This window comes from Neodiprion lecontei, chromosome 6 (genome assembly GCF_021901455.1).
Source record: "Neodiprion lecontei isolate iyNeoLeco1 chromosome 6, iyNeoLeco1.1, whole genome shotgun sequence".
Lineage (NCBI taxonomy): Eukaryota > Metazoa > Arthropoda > Insecta > Hymenoptera > Diprionidae > Neodiprion > Neodiprion lecontei.
The window spans coordinates 19,965,195-19,979,712 of NC_060265.1; the positions used below are offsets into that span (position 1 = coordinate 19,965,195).

At 38.6% G+C, this 14,518-nt stretch overlaps 1 protein-coding gene across 3 annotated transcripts in view; it reads right to left on the bottom strand.

Moving 5' to 3' along the window:
• Positions 1 to 12,017, bottom strand: part of LOC107223250 (serine/threonine-protein kinase minibrain) — a 57,696-nt gene extending 45,679 nt beyond the window's left edge. Inside the window, exons 1-2 of one of the 3 annotated variants that reach the window (XR_006904996.1) lie at positions 11,442 to 12,017; positions 3,015 to 4,612 (exon numbers count right to left, since the gene is read on the bottom strand). Coding sequence is in view for 2 of the 3 variants with exons in the window: in XM_015662872.2 (XP_015518358.1) it covers positions 3,015 to 3,171 (157 nt within the window). In the remaining variant the exon portion in view is untranslated. Of the gene's footprint in view, positions 1 to 3,014; positions 4,613 to 10,967; positions 11,327 to 11,441 lie in introns of those variants that run through there. The other 2 variants (XM_015662872.2, XM_046743556.1) reach the window with 2 other exon arrangements.
• Between the last annotated feature and the right edge of the window lie 2,501 nt (positions 12,018 to 14,518).

Genomic DNA, 14,518 nt, shown 5'->3' on the forward strand with positions numbered 1-14,518 from the left:
TGAATAAGAAACCAACATATGTAATAAATACAAATCTAAAAGTCACAATAAAAGCGCACCACTGACAGGGATAGAAAAAGAGAGAGCCGACATTTTTTCCTAACAATCTTATTTGTTTTCTCCAATATCCTCTTATATTTATCTCGTTTGATATTTCTTTGTCTAATCCTTTCGGAGGACCGGAGAATTTACCTGGAAGGCAAAGGTAGGTCTTTGTGGCTCAGCTTACCTGCCCTTTCGAAAAAGGAATCAAATTATTTCAACTACATCGTTCCGGCGGCACAATAAAACAAATCCCGCACACCCGAAAAATCGATTCCAGGCGTTGAAAATCGCAGAAAATGAGACTAAACGAAGAGATTTAAACGCCATTATACAGTCGTCGAGGATTAGAGCGGACTTTGACGTTTTATATCCCTACAAAAGTAAGTACCCAAGTGGCAAACACACGAAAATAGAGAACCGGCTGAACGAAGGACACATTCTTTACATATTTCGATACTCGCCGTCCCGTCACAAAACTTTCCGATTTTCAGAAAATGTACAACCAACAAGGGTTTTGAATTTTTTATTGCGGAGGTTAAGAAGAAAAGTAGTTTTGTTGGTAACGGACAACTGACATCCGGTCTTCCGTATATATATATATATATATATATATATATATATATATATTTGAAACGTATATACATAAATATATATAATATTTCAGTGTACAAAGTTCTTTTGTACTGACATATTTTATAGACACATTTCTACTGCAGCGCGGAGGAATTGTCGAGTTGCGGGGCAATTTACTTCGCGAAATCCCCGACCACCAATTTCTTTAAATCAAAATAGTTACGCGGGAATAGAATGAAAAAGAGATTATTGAATTTGCCAAACATGGCGATCAGATGTGGCTAAAGAAATTGTTCGTTAATTCAAATAAATATGATTTCACTTGATGATAAGATAAATTCTCTTTCCTGACGACTTTTTTGCTAAATCAAGAAAAAGACCATTGAGTCGCGTGTGATTAACTCCTGCCGACGCGCAAAAAATCTGCTCAATAACTCTTTTGATTTTTTCCGAAACTGATTATTTTCCCCACATCCAAATCACCGCTGAAGCACATGACCATTCCATATCTGTGTACTCAAAACGTTCCCGAGGAACTATATGTTATGTATTAGACTGAGCCAAAAAAAACGAAGAATTTTTTTTTAATGGTACTGTAAAAACATTGTTCGTGACGACAAATAAAAATTATCCTGAAAGTTTGAGCCCTTAATATTAATATCAAGGGGTGTATCGTTACAGCTATTGATTTTTTAACAGTTACCGCATTTTTTTTACCCAAAATCCGTCAATTATCAATATGAAAAATTTTATCAATCCATATTTTTGAAGGAAATTAAATTTCCTACAAAAAATCGCTCTTACTAAATTGACGTAGATCGAGCCGTTTCCTTGTAATCGTGCCTTAAACATTGATTTGTTTTTTCAAATTTTTGTTTGACTTTTTGATTTTTGTAATTACCAGAAAAATCAATATTTTCATAGATCAAACCATTATTTTTGTGGGAAATTTGATGCTCTACAAAAAAAGGTCTCTTAACATTTTTCGTGAAATTCACTCCTTTAAAAGTTATTCGACATTGAAATTGTATTCAAAAGTAATTTCAATGTCGAATAACTTAAATTAACCATTAAAAAAAAAATTCTTCGTTTTTTTTGCCCAGTCTATTATGTATACACATATATACCAACCCTAAAAAGGAAAAATTCCCAACCACTTAGAACAAGCAATAACCCATTAACTCTGGCAGCGACCGTTTCCAGATAATGAGAAAAGCACATATACAATCTCAAGTTTCATTCGGAGAAGGGTATCATCACAAGAAGGCATCAATCGTCACTACTTAAATAACGGTATTCCACTTACAGGATGTCTCTGTTTCGTTTCAAAAATGCGCGAGAAAAACAGGAGAGAAAATAAAAATATAAGGTCAAACGAGAACGAGAAATTTGAAAACCTAACTGCATACTTCAGTCACTACAGCATTGCAAAATAGTGATATACCCTCCTACCCAATGTTTCGTTGCGTTAACGTTGCTATCTTCAGCCTCACACTAATTAAATTTACATTTCGTATTCAGGAATCGTGAAAACCGTAGATATAAATCAAGGTCCATGCACGGTATCGATAAATAGAAATTTCTTCTCGTGCGGCATATGATATGCGTGTTTGTATGCTGCTTGTATACACATTCGTGATGATATTTTTTGTATGCTTACAATCGTGAAATCAGTGTGCGTATATACGTCTTTTAGACGTATGTTCGCTTATAACTCCAGAACTACCGAACCGATTATGATGTTTTTTTCTATGGGTAGCTACAACGACTGGTCATGTTTTAGGCTATATTTCGTTACAACCGGATCAATAGTTTCGGAGATATAACGATGTTTGTGCACTGAGAAAAATGTCATTTGTTACGGTAACTAGAAAAGTTCAGTAAAACAGGTACCGTTAAAAAAAAAAACTGTTTGAATATTGTTGGAATTGCGAGAAGCGAGGTAAACGTAATCATTTTGCGCTATTGCCGATCCTTTTTTTGGTAATTTCAACGCAAAATCAGTTTGTTCGGTTTACTGTACTTTTCTAGTTAAACAGGGCTTTAACGTCAATTTATTCTTGCACAAGCATTAAATTTTCGCAATAGTTGCAAGAAAATATAGCAACAGCGATCGTAATGAGAAAGAATAGCAACGGATACCAGGCTTTCCGGTAACAACTACAACACTAAATTTTCATTTTGTACCTAGAAATATATTCTTCGGTTATGGTAAAAAATGAAAATAATAAAGGACAAATTTCTCTCGTTGTCAGTGTAAGCCAAGTCGGCAAGGGACGACGATGATGACGCGCACTTAAGCGCACTTACGCGCACTTATACAATAACAGTTACGTACGATAGCGTTGCCGAAATAAGCATGCGAAAATATCGGTACAATGATAACAGGTACTCACTTTGCTGCTTCTGCCTGGATTCCATAAGGATCATCTGCTCGTGCTTGTGCCACGCGGCATCGGTAGTGTCGGTGCCTGCTACACCTCGCGTTACTGTTGAGGGTTGAACACCCCCGCCACCCCCACGGGCACTAACGCCACCACCGCCATACTCCATACCCGCGCCGCCGACTGCCAACGGCAGTTCTCAAAGGCTCATAACATTTGGCTCGCAGGCCACTGGGTTGCTCTGCATCCACCAGGCTCTACTTCCTGCTTTCTCTCGTCTTCTTCTTGTTCTTTCTTACACTTAGACCGGCTGAGATTTTCACTCGAAATAATAATAATACTAATAATAATATATCGCCTCACAAGGGCTACGTCAAATTTTTACCCCTTTATGTTTTAAGCTTCTTCTTTCGATTCGATTATCTTCTCACTTCCTGTTCTTAAAATTTTGCTCATTAATACCGCCAAACCGCACGAACGGATCATGTGTGTTACAATAATACCACGAAAACAGGAAACACGCGAGCGCACTCGAAGAAAAGTTTTTACGCGTGTGTAATTTTTCCTCTCGTTTCTTGTCTTCCTTTTCTTTTTATTTTTTTACCGGCGCTTCCAACGCTCCGACTCTTATCACGAATGACAATGACGATGATGGAGACGTCCAGCCAGACACTCGGCTTCCGTTGATACTTGTCGTTGTCCCACGTCTAGCTGGAAATTTACTTCAAACACTCCGACAGATTTTACAGTTTCCCTTGCGTCATCATCGGTGTCTTTATTGCTTTCCGGATATTTTTTTCATCGTCGTCATCGTCATCATCAAACGCAAATTATTGTTCTATCTTAGCAACTGTTCGAGATAACGATAACGATTACGATTACGACGATGACTGTGATGTTACCGGCAAATTAGGCTCGTCGATATAAACAATTCGATAGGCCGCGCGACAGACAAGAATCACATGTGTTAAATCTTTCGGCTAAACGAAATTTATACGTCTTTTCCTCCTCTTTATGCTTTATTTTCTCTCTTTCTCTCTCTTCCCTTCTTTTTATCCCTCTTGGCAGTATTATTTACGGCTATCAAGAGTGTATAATTATAAATTTACCCGAAAGTTAGAGAAATATGTTTTGTTTTGTTTCTTTTGCGTAGGAAAAATAGCTCTTATATACACTAACGTTCGTCTTCTTTCTTTCTTTTTCTTTTTTTTTTTTTAACACTACTTTGGCGGTGATTTGTTGCTATTTTATTTAAGTCAAGGTTAAGACTTCAGTCGGTTTTTGTTAGTTTGTTTGTTTGTTTGTTTGTTTTGTTGCACTTTTTTTTTTATACTATAAATGATTAGTTGAACAGGTATTTGTTTTTCGTTACTTCTTCTTCTCTGTCTTCTTATTTGTTTTGTTTACTCTTGCTTCTTTCGAGGAGAGTTTGAATAATTTCAAGCTTTTCCGGCAATGTTACAGCGGTTACAGTTCGTAGCCGTTGCATGCGAGACGATGTTGCTTAGCTTATCAAAATGTAGCAGTATCGATTGACGTTTCTTTTCGGCAAATAATTGTCTTCGCATTTACATCATTCTTCTAAAACCAGGCCAACACCCACGGGATTTCTGTAACAGAACAAAAGGGGGGGGGAACAGATTAATATACCTATTCCGTTATTCTCAATTCGATTTGAAATTGTAAATGCAAAAGTGACGATGAATATATTGTTTTTTTTGTTCCTTAATTTTCTTAGTTTTCTTTATCGATTAATTGTTAACACGAGATGTTCGGGATATTCTCGATGTTTGCTTGACTTTTACGTATTATATATACCCCCACACACACACCAATTTTAATTGGAATTGTATTTGTTTTTGCACACCTGCACAATACTTTGTATCTACCAAAGAACATTTAGCCCCGTGTAAGCAACATATTTCCGATTAGAACGACATGCTCGTAACTTGCGATATCATGGAATAATTACTTCTGGTAATAACGAGGCCAAGTATTTAACGGGTAGTAATTAAGCGACTCGAGGCTTGCGCTTCACCTTCTCCAGTTTCAGCCCGGGTAATAAAACATAATTAAAAACGTATACATAAAATTATACATTCAAGACCCTGCAACAAAGGCATAAATAATGACATGTACGAATGTATCCTACACACACGATATACAACGTACATTAGGGTGTGCCAAAAAAAAAATCATTTTTTTCAAACGTACATCATAATTTCGGCAGAGCATCTCAAGTAGTATATCGCACCCAAATACGAGCTCTTAATATTGATATTTAGAAGTGCCCATTTTGTTCTTTCCATTTTCCACTTAAGTAATAGGTAAACGGCTTGACTTATAAACTATCTGAATACAGATTCTTGTCGGAAATCTCACGCTCTGTAAAAAAAGTACCGAGATACAATTTTCCTAACTCTAACCGATTAAGAGATATTCGCATACAAACGTTGAGTCATAGGCGAATATATATATATCTTAATCGGTTAGGAAAATTTTATCGTAATACTTTTTTATGGAACGTGAAATTTCCTATGAGAATCTGTATTTGGATAGTTTATAAGTGAAGCCGTTTACGAAACATACCTACTATTTGAGATGCTCTACCAAAATTTTCATGCGCATTTGGGGAGTTTTTATTTATTTATTTATTTATTTTTTTTGACACACCCTAATGTACATACATATCTCCAACGTGAATATTCCATCCGAAGCACGAATTACTGGGCTATTGAAGTTAACCGTTTGAAAAATTGGTAATAACGTAATTTTTTATTCGTTTTTGCCAAAACACGTGTTAATTTGTGTCTTTTAGAATGAATAATTGAAGATTATTGATCACCGCCGCGACTCATCGACATGCGAATGAGGGTACTAAACGAGTAATCAGAATTAATTTATACATACATGCCGCGATTTAGGCATAATGGATAAAAAAAAAAAAAATACAAGATGAGTAAAACCGGAAAAAAAAGAATAAAAATATCAGAATAAAATATACGAGAGTTACTAATTAATTGTATGTCAAACAAACATCGAATTGTGATATCCCTTTGCATGATAAAATAATAACATCAACTAACAGATGCAGATCAGGATAATAATATTGTAAAATGTAAGGGGTAAAATTGACTGAAGGCGGTGCGAGAAAATGGGACGTTTCTTGGTGATATAAAAACGTAGAGGAGATACACGACACAATAATATCGTACTTTGTATTGAATCTATAGTGTGTATAAATTGTACAAGACGGATGTATCGAGCGTAATAATAAATCTACATTCTAGGCGCGTGGTGAATCATCCTGTTCATTATAAATTATGCGAGCGATATTAAACTATTTTTAAACTGCAAATACCTGCGCACGACTATTTATTCCCATCCAAGAATACGATCATGTCTAGCATACGCAATTCATGCGATTCTTTTACTTCTTCCGCTGTCATCGAATAAATAAATAAGTAAATAAATAGTAATCTTCCTCATTATTATTGTGTAGGTGTATATTTATTGTACTTGTACCACGATTGACTCGGTTAACTTGTCTCTCTCTTTATTTTTATCCTTGCTTCTGTTTAAATCACTTTTACATCGTTCAACCCTCTGCGTTCCCCCTTGGGACACTACTATTGCATTTAACGCAATCTAAAGCTCGTCGTATTATATATCTCTAAGATTTTCGCCGCGCGTAATTTACTATCAATATCCAAGCAGATATTTTCCCATTTTTGGTAGGACAAAAATGATCCATTTGCGTTGCGTTAACCTGTAAATGTAAAACTTAAGCGCATGTTGAAGATACTTTGAAATCACTTCAACAACGATAAATCATGAAGAAACAAATTTCGTAGTAATTAAGGAAAGTTTGTTGGCTTTAGCACGAGACGGATATAATTTTAATTCTATGATTGATTTATGCCGTATTACGTTATTTTTAATGTTTTTTTTAAGGGTAAACGTGCAATGTAAGGTGTAGATAACGGATTGTATTAACTTTTAATTTATAAAAAATGTGATGGTACAAAGAAAATCTTAGGATGAATAAACGAATTGTTCGATACGTTAGGCAGGTGCGCACCGATGAAAATGAAAGAGAAGAAACGATTGAATGAGTGAGTAACGTAGCCAGGAGTGAAATGCATGCCCCTGTACGAAAACGAGTTGATATTTGAGCTGATCGTGAGCGAAGTGCAGCGATCGATAGACCTACGAAGACGAAATGCCCGAAAATTGGCGAACAATTTACGTCAGATATTTCCAGAAATAAAGAGAGTCGGTGTGGAGAAGGTTGTTAAATCTGGAATACCTTAAGGGGTCGCCCTGGTCGATTTCAACGTTGACCTATATATATCCAAATATCGAAATCCACGTATCTCAAACCCAACAAAGGGCTTAACGGCCCCATTCTATACGCAATTTTGAACAAAAACACCCCGATGTATTTTCATCTGAGGCAGAAATAAAGAAATGGCATGAATTCTACGACTTTACTATTGCGATTTCATAGAATCCGTGCCATTTCTTTATTTCTGCGTCAAAAGAAAAACTGTTGGAGTATTTTTGTTCAAAATTGCATATACAATGGGGCTGGTAGGCCCGTTTTTCATGTTTGAAATACGTGAACTTCGATATTTGGAGTTATATACGTCAACGTTGAAATCGACCAGGGCACCCCCTTCAAATAGCGGCAGGTCAGCATCAGGATCGATGTAACACACATCGATAACCTATATCCTCCATGTTTTATTCTTTTCGAAACAGCAATGCATCAGTTGAAGGAAGAAGGACGACGATTTTATACGAGGCTGAAGCTAGTAACGTTATTGTAATGATTTACTTAATGGATAAATCGTTATTTCACAATTGCAGGGATGTCTGAAATGCAGTAAATCATAATAAGGTAAAACTTATTCATATTTAGAAGAATTGACTTCCTTACTTCAAAGTCACTATAAATCTGCAAAATAGTAATTTTTTCTCCCAGCGTTTCGTTACGTTAACGTTACTAACTTCAGTTTTATGATTTTATCCCCAATAGTAGCGTATAAATCGCCAAACTTATCACGGATTCAAATCCTCTGTAATTTTTCAAAGATGGTAAGTAAAGAACGATGTTCTTTGAATGTGTAAATTTGACAAAATTTTCACTCGTATACGTATTTATGCACATTAACCCGAGGCGGCTCTCTTTCCGAGCGATTTTATTCTGCGTAAAAGCTTGGATTCTTGCACAGCAGCAACAGGAGCAGCAGCAGGAACAGTTTGAGGAGTGGTAACGGACAATTTGTACAGCTTCCGGTTTCAAATTTCTCGCTCCGGACATTTCTGCCGCCGCCCCTCTCCGATTTCACAAACAAACGTTCAAATAACCCTCGTATAAAAAAAAAAAACTGACGAGAAGAGATTGTAGTACCTATTATAAAGCTTATATCTTGTAACGACATTTCGGGAATAATTGTTCATCGTGAAACGTTTTGCCTCGAAACTAACGACATAAAATATATATACTACAACTAGTACGAAGATGACAAATTTTGTGTTCATTTTTTATTATCCGTTGTAAATGGAAGATTATTTTGCATCGTGTATTTACCTCGAATTATAGGTACGAACAAAGTGTAGCGAATATACTATACAATATCAATGAAATTCTGCAGATTTTCAGGATTAATTTAAAATTAAACCGGCACGAATAAAAGATAATATTATTAACAGAGTAATCGATGGAAAATGAAACGTTTTTCAGGTATTTCCAGAAAGAGGATTGTGATCGTTTACTAAAAATCGATCGAGTGATACGTCTGCTCATTAGCATTTTAAAAATCTTATAATAATTCGATAATCTCATAAAAGTCGTGGCCAGGTAATAATTATACGTTTTTAAACCTAGGTTAGGACGATTGTTAGAAATTTTATGTCCGAAGTGACCACAGTCTTTGACTTATGCTCGAGTCACACTTTTCAAAACTCTGTTGTTGGCTAAACCCATTTCCAAATAGAATATACAGTTAATTTACCTAGATAAGCACTCGTCAATAACAGAGTTAAATTTACCAATGAATTTTACTCTCGATGAAAAAAGAAGCCCGATTGAAATATCGTCACGCGAAAAGCAGTAAAAGACTAACTGCTGCACTATTTTGTTGTTGTTTGGGTCTTTCCTCCCACAGAAATGGTGGCGGTGCCGGTGGTGGGGGAAAAGAACGGCGCGCCAGGTGTTCAGCCGGGGTTTGGTTTTCCAGGGGTGTACATAACGAAATAGGGTTGGCCTCGAATGGTAGGTACCCAACGTATCAACAAACCCCCGGATATACCTGTACAAGGGTCGCAGGGTAGGAACAGCTGTTGTTCATTAATTGTCCGCGAAATAGCCCTCCGAGTTTTATATACAATTTAAGTAAAATCGCACTCGTTCTTCGAGGATTATTGAATTTTCGGGATCACAACGATGACTAATGAACTATCACCGTACAAATATTTGGCGGGGGAGGATTCATCGGTACTGTATATGTATTGAGTAGATATCGATGGATTTACGGAACCGAAATGATTATTTAAAGAATGTAGGTAGTGCGAACAAACTGTGCTTAATTCCTTGCTGCGCAAATGAATAATTAACAAGTATTACATGCGTCGTACTTTTGATTCTCGATAATTCTTGACTATGGATGTAGAGATAGTTCGAAGATCGCAGTATCGCAGCTGTCGCTTGCACAAGGAGCAGCAGTGCTGATTAGCGAGCGAGTAGCAACAGCAGCAGCAGCAGCAGAAGGAGGAGGAGGAGGAGGAGGAGGAGGAGGAGGAGGAGGAGGTGGAGGAGGAGGAGGAGGAGGAGGAGGATGAGGAGGATGAGGAGGTGGTGGTGGAACGATTGAATGAACGAATACAAACTTTCCACATACGATTAATCTGCGTAAAGTGAATATAATAATATATTATGATACTAATGCGACATCTTACCGCCGCCGATGACATGGATGGGTGACCTTTGGATCAGGGAATTCCAAAATAGAGTTCCCGAATAAGCAGGCAAGGTTTCGCATATTGTTTTAACACAGTTCTGAGAAACGCATTACCGTAGCTAATCGATTCGACTTGCTATGAGGCCGGTAATGTGGAAAAAAATATAGGGAAAATTGTGCGAAAAACTGTAACAAGATGGCCGTTATGAGTCAGTCGCGTGATGGTGGTGTCGGGTTGGTAGTAAAATAACGATATTTAAACGCGTTAACGTGCACACGTCAAGGAACGAGCAGGCAGGGCAATATGCGTCGTAAGAGAAGATGTTCCTTTTCCGATAATGAAAACAAGTGAGTAATGGTTATTGGTTTCAGTGCATCAGTACTGGCTGATACACAAAGCCACGTGATTCGGAACCGTTGTCGAACACCGCGGTGCCATGTACGTTGTGTGAAATGTGTACGTACAAGCGCACACACGCGCGCTTTTACGTACAGACGTATGCACGTAGGTAAAGGTAGTGTTTCAGAGATGAATAACAACGAGATGTAGAAGCGCGCGCAATTGCGAACTTAGGAGGGAAAGAACGAGGCGTTGACGGTGCTTTTACATTATTGTGGCGATATTTTTTGCTGACGCAGCAACGTGTACATGTAGAAACGACGACGCACTGGAAACGTCGATTCCACGCGGCAGAACCAGTTCCGGCGTTACGAGATACGTGTGAACCACACTCAGACACCACACGTACGTAGTGCAGGGTGTGTGGGCGTGAACCACTGTTGACATGCGAGGAAGTCTCCTCGTTCGGAATAAATTTTGTTTTCACCCAACTGCAACGGTGCTCGTGACTCACTGCCGTTGACTGCTCATCCCCCCCCCTCCCCCCTTCCCTGATTGCGGAATCCCGACAGTCATTATCGCTGGTCAAATAAAAGTCTGGCGAAATCGAGACCGTCGGAGGAAATTGAATATCGGACAAACTTCGTTGACGAGACTCACTTTTTTTATTCCGCAGATTGCGTCGTGACGTCGTTGTCTCGACGGTATTTCGTTCCCTGGCACTGCCTCGAAAAGAGGTGTGTGACTGTGTCTTTGCAATCTTTGCTAGTCGTTAAAGAGATATGTGCGTACGGTATGTACGAAGTTAATTGAACTTTCGACCGAGATTTGCTCTCGCCGACTGGCCGATCGCTCGCTCGCTCGTTGTTGTCAAGTAGGAAATAGCGGACGGGCAACAGTCAGGTTATGGCCGTCGAGACAAGCATGCTCTGCTTACAGCCTGACAATGATCACGTGGTACTCGCGTCGCTCTCTTGTGTTCGGTTTCAGCGCTTTTTACAACAGACTATCGAGCCCTGTATGCCTCTACTAAGCGCGTCCCATTTCCCCGAGTATTTCCTCGCCTGTAAGATTGCGGGGCGTGTGGGGGTCAGGGATTCCAATTTGGGGATAAAGGGTGCCGCTTTTAGTTACCCAGTACGTAGAAGAGTCGAGAGATATTCGAGGAGATCCAAGGTGCCAAGCGTTGCCAGGGAATATCGGAGTTGCGTGCCGCGGGCAGCCGTTGCAGACGAGGCACCGGACACCCCTCTAGACAGGCTCGAGTGAACTCGCCCGCTTTCGGGTCAAAAGCACCGCAGCAAAATAATAACAAATGCCTGGAACACCTTCGGGACCGCGCACTGGCACATACGAATCACAAATACACCAACAACAGCTCGTTGCCGTGATTAGGATGAGAAATTGAACAGAAGTAAATGATAATTTTGGCGGTTTTCTCTACCGCACCACTGCCGCCGAGCATTCACCTCATTCGCGTCGTGTAACCACGATCCACAAAATTCACCAAATCACTCGTAAACACTCGACGATCCGACCGAGATTCAGCGGTATATTGTTGTCCCGAGCACCAGTCGATCCGTAACACGTTCACTGATCACGAAAAAAAACGGCGAGGTACAACACGAGAACTGCACGCCCTATCCGCGGGGACACCGCATTGCTTCCTCGGCCGAACATGGAGCGCGATCCATGCTGATTAGTTGACGAGACGTCCGCTGGACGGCGAAAAGCGCGTCGGTCGCTCACCGAGGACTGCCAACCCATCAATTCCCCTTGACAACAGTGCTTCGTACCTCGATTAACACCAAACTCAGTTATGACTCCCTTCGATACCTTACAGTGAGCTGACTGAATGCTTGCGCAACCTTCTCAGCATCGTAAACTTCCTAAAATCGTCGCATTCGTTCAGGTCCCGCGCACCCATCTGTCCTCGACAGCCCATTGGCTATAAGGCTCTGTGTCGCATATTCTGTTTGGTAACTCGACCAATCGTACAAATTTGCCTTGTCAAGTTCAAACAGTAAATTCGCCAAATAGCTAGTTCGATACTTACACCCTAATTTCAGTTGACAAGGTCTCATTAACGAGACACTGTTATATTCCAAAATTCTAATTATCAATAGTTGCAACCTCGTCGATGGTTTCCTGAGAATTCGCCCATCTTTTATAACCGAAATATACGATTTGCGCATGGTACGAAATTTCAAAAGACCGCCATATTGCATAATCTGATTGTTTTGATTAGCTACAATTATATATAATAACGAAATCGACTAAAATATTGGCAAATTAGTCTAGTCAATTTCGGTAAGCTTGTCACCTGGCTTAAATCACTTTGTTAGTCAGATTATTTTATAGTTCAATTACAACTTCACGGCAGTCGGCAAGTAAAACACCCGTGGAAAGTGACACTTGTCATACGTCGGTCTACAGGGGCAGCACGTATCGTGGTACCGGTAACGTTCGCCCAGACGTTACGTCACGTCTGCGACACTATGTTGCCGATAAAATTAAACGTCCGCAGCTAACAATAAATGAAAATAAATCTACAGTTCTTTTACACCGAACGAGTAGAGCATATTTGAATAATTCGAACATTTTTTGCTTGTACCGCAACCGTGCGGTGAGCGGAAAAAAAAATTAAGAATGAGAATTTGTTGGTACGTTAAATGCTAAACAAACGGACCACAAGGAAAATACAAGATACCGCATACGACGCAGTATCTGAGCAATGTCAGAAGAAAACATTAGTCCAGATTACTTTATGTGCTTTTATTGAATTCCCAGAAGTCACCGAATGACGTCTGGTTAGGCAATGTAGTTAACCAATTAGGTTAACCTACGTCATTTTGCCAGAATCTACGGTTTCTCTCGTATTTCGAAATGTTGTTTTATAATATTGCTTCTTAATTTTGACAATGGAATTCTATAATCTAGAGACTGTCGAGTTAAATACCAAAAACGGGAATTACATTTGTCTCAAAATAACCATCTGACGCGCATAATATGTATGATATATTGATTATTGTGAAGTTGCGTTGGGTGTATTGAATGAAACACATCTGTTCACATGCACGTAGAGAACCATAAGATTTATTGCACGTACAAGAAAATAGCTTCACATTATCTTTATTCCCGTAGATATACGTATATGTATATGGGGCGTTCCGTATCAATTCGACCTGCGCCTGACCCTCGACCTTTCAAATCTGCGCTTTTTCGCATCATTCTTCTAACCCTAAATAGCAGTTACAATTTTTACAGATTCTAAAAAATACATTTGATGAGTTTCTAAAGTTTTTTGAAACACCTCGATGGCCGTGATCGAAAACATTGAAAAAAGTTGTTTAAAATACTGTGTCAGAAATAAGTTTTTGAATCTAAATTCTTAATTTCCGGGATTTTGTTTCAAGTTGTTTTTGATCTTCTTGAACGAAAAGAAGTAAAAAAAAATAGAAGCAGAAGTCAATGTACTGTAGACTGTTGCTTGAATTTTTTTTAGGTGTAATACTGGATTTTTGAGAATTATTCCATAAAGATTTTTATTCCAAGATAAAAAAATTGTAAATAATTAATGAGTTTGGAAAAATTTGATTAAGTTCTCAAATACCCAGCGCAGCATGTTCGAGCAACCGCTCACAGTAAACTGTCGCTTCTTCCGATCAAATTTCTTTCAATCTTTCTTCCGACAAAAAATTCCAAAAAAATACGAAGAGAATGCTGAAGCACTCTGCGTCAAGGCTTGAAAATTTTCATATGTGACATAGGATTTTCGAGAATTTATTCAGACTTTCAAATTGCGGCCAAAGACATATTTTTCAAAAATCATAAGAAAACAAATTTACTCAAACAAATCCGAAAAAATTGAGGGTATTGTTTTGGAGTTGGGACAACGGCATAAGATTTTTTTAGCGAAATCGAAACTGGTGAGGGTCCAACATTGTCGAGTTGGCGTGGATGTCCCATATACCAACATGTTGGAGTTGGACACTAGTAAGAATTATACATATATATAGTTTACGAAATCGGAATCTGTTAGAATTACTGTATTCTCCTCCATTGTAAAATTGCAGCTTTTATGAACCGCACTTTGTCAATACTAAGAGGACTACATACCCCGATGTTCCACCATAATGTAAAAACCATGGGTTCTACCATACATATACATACATACATACCCATATATGTATATGTGCAAACGTTTATTT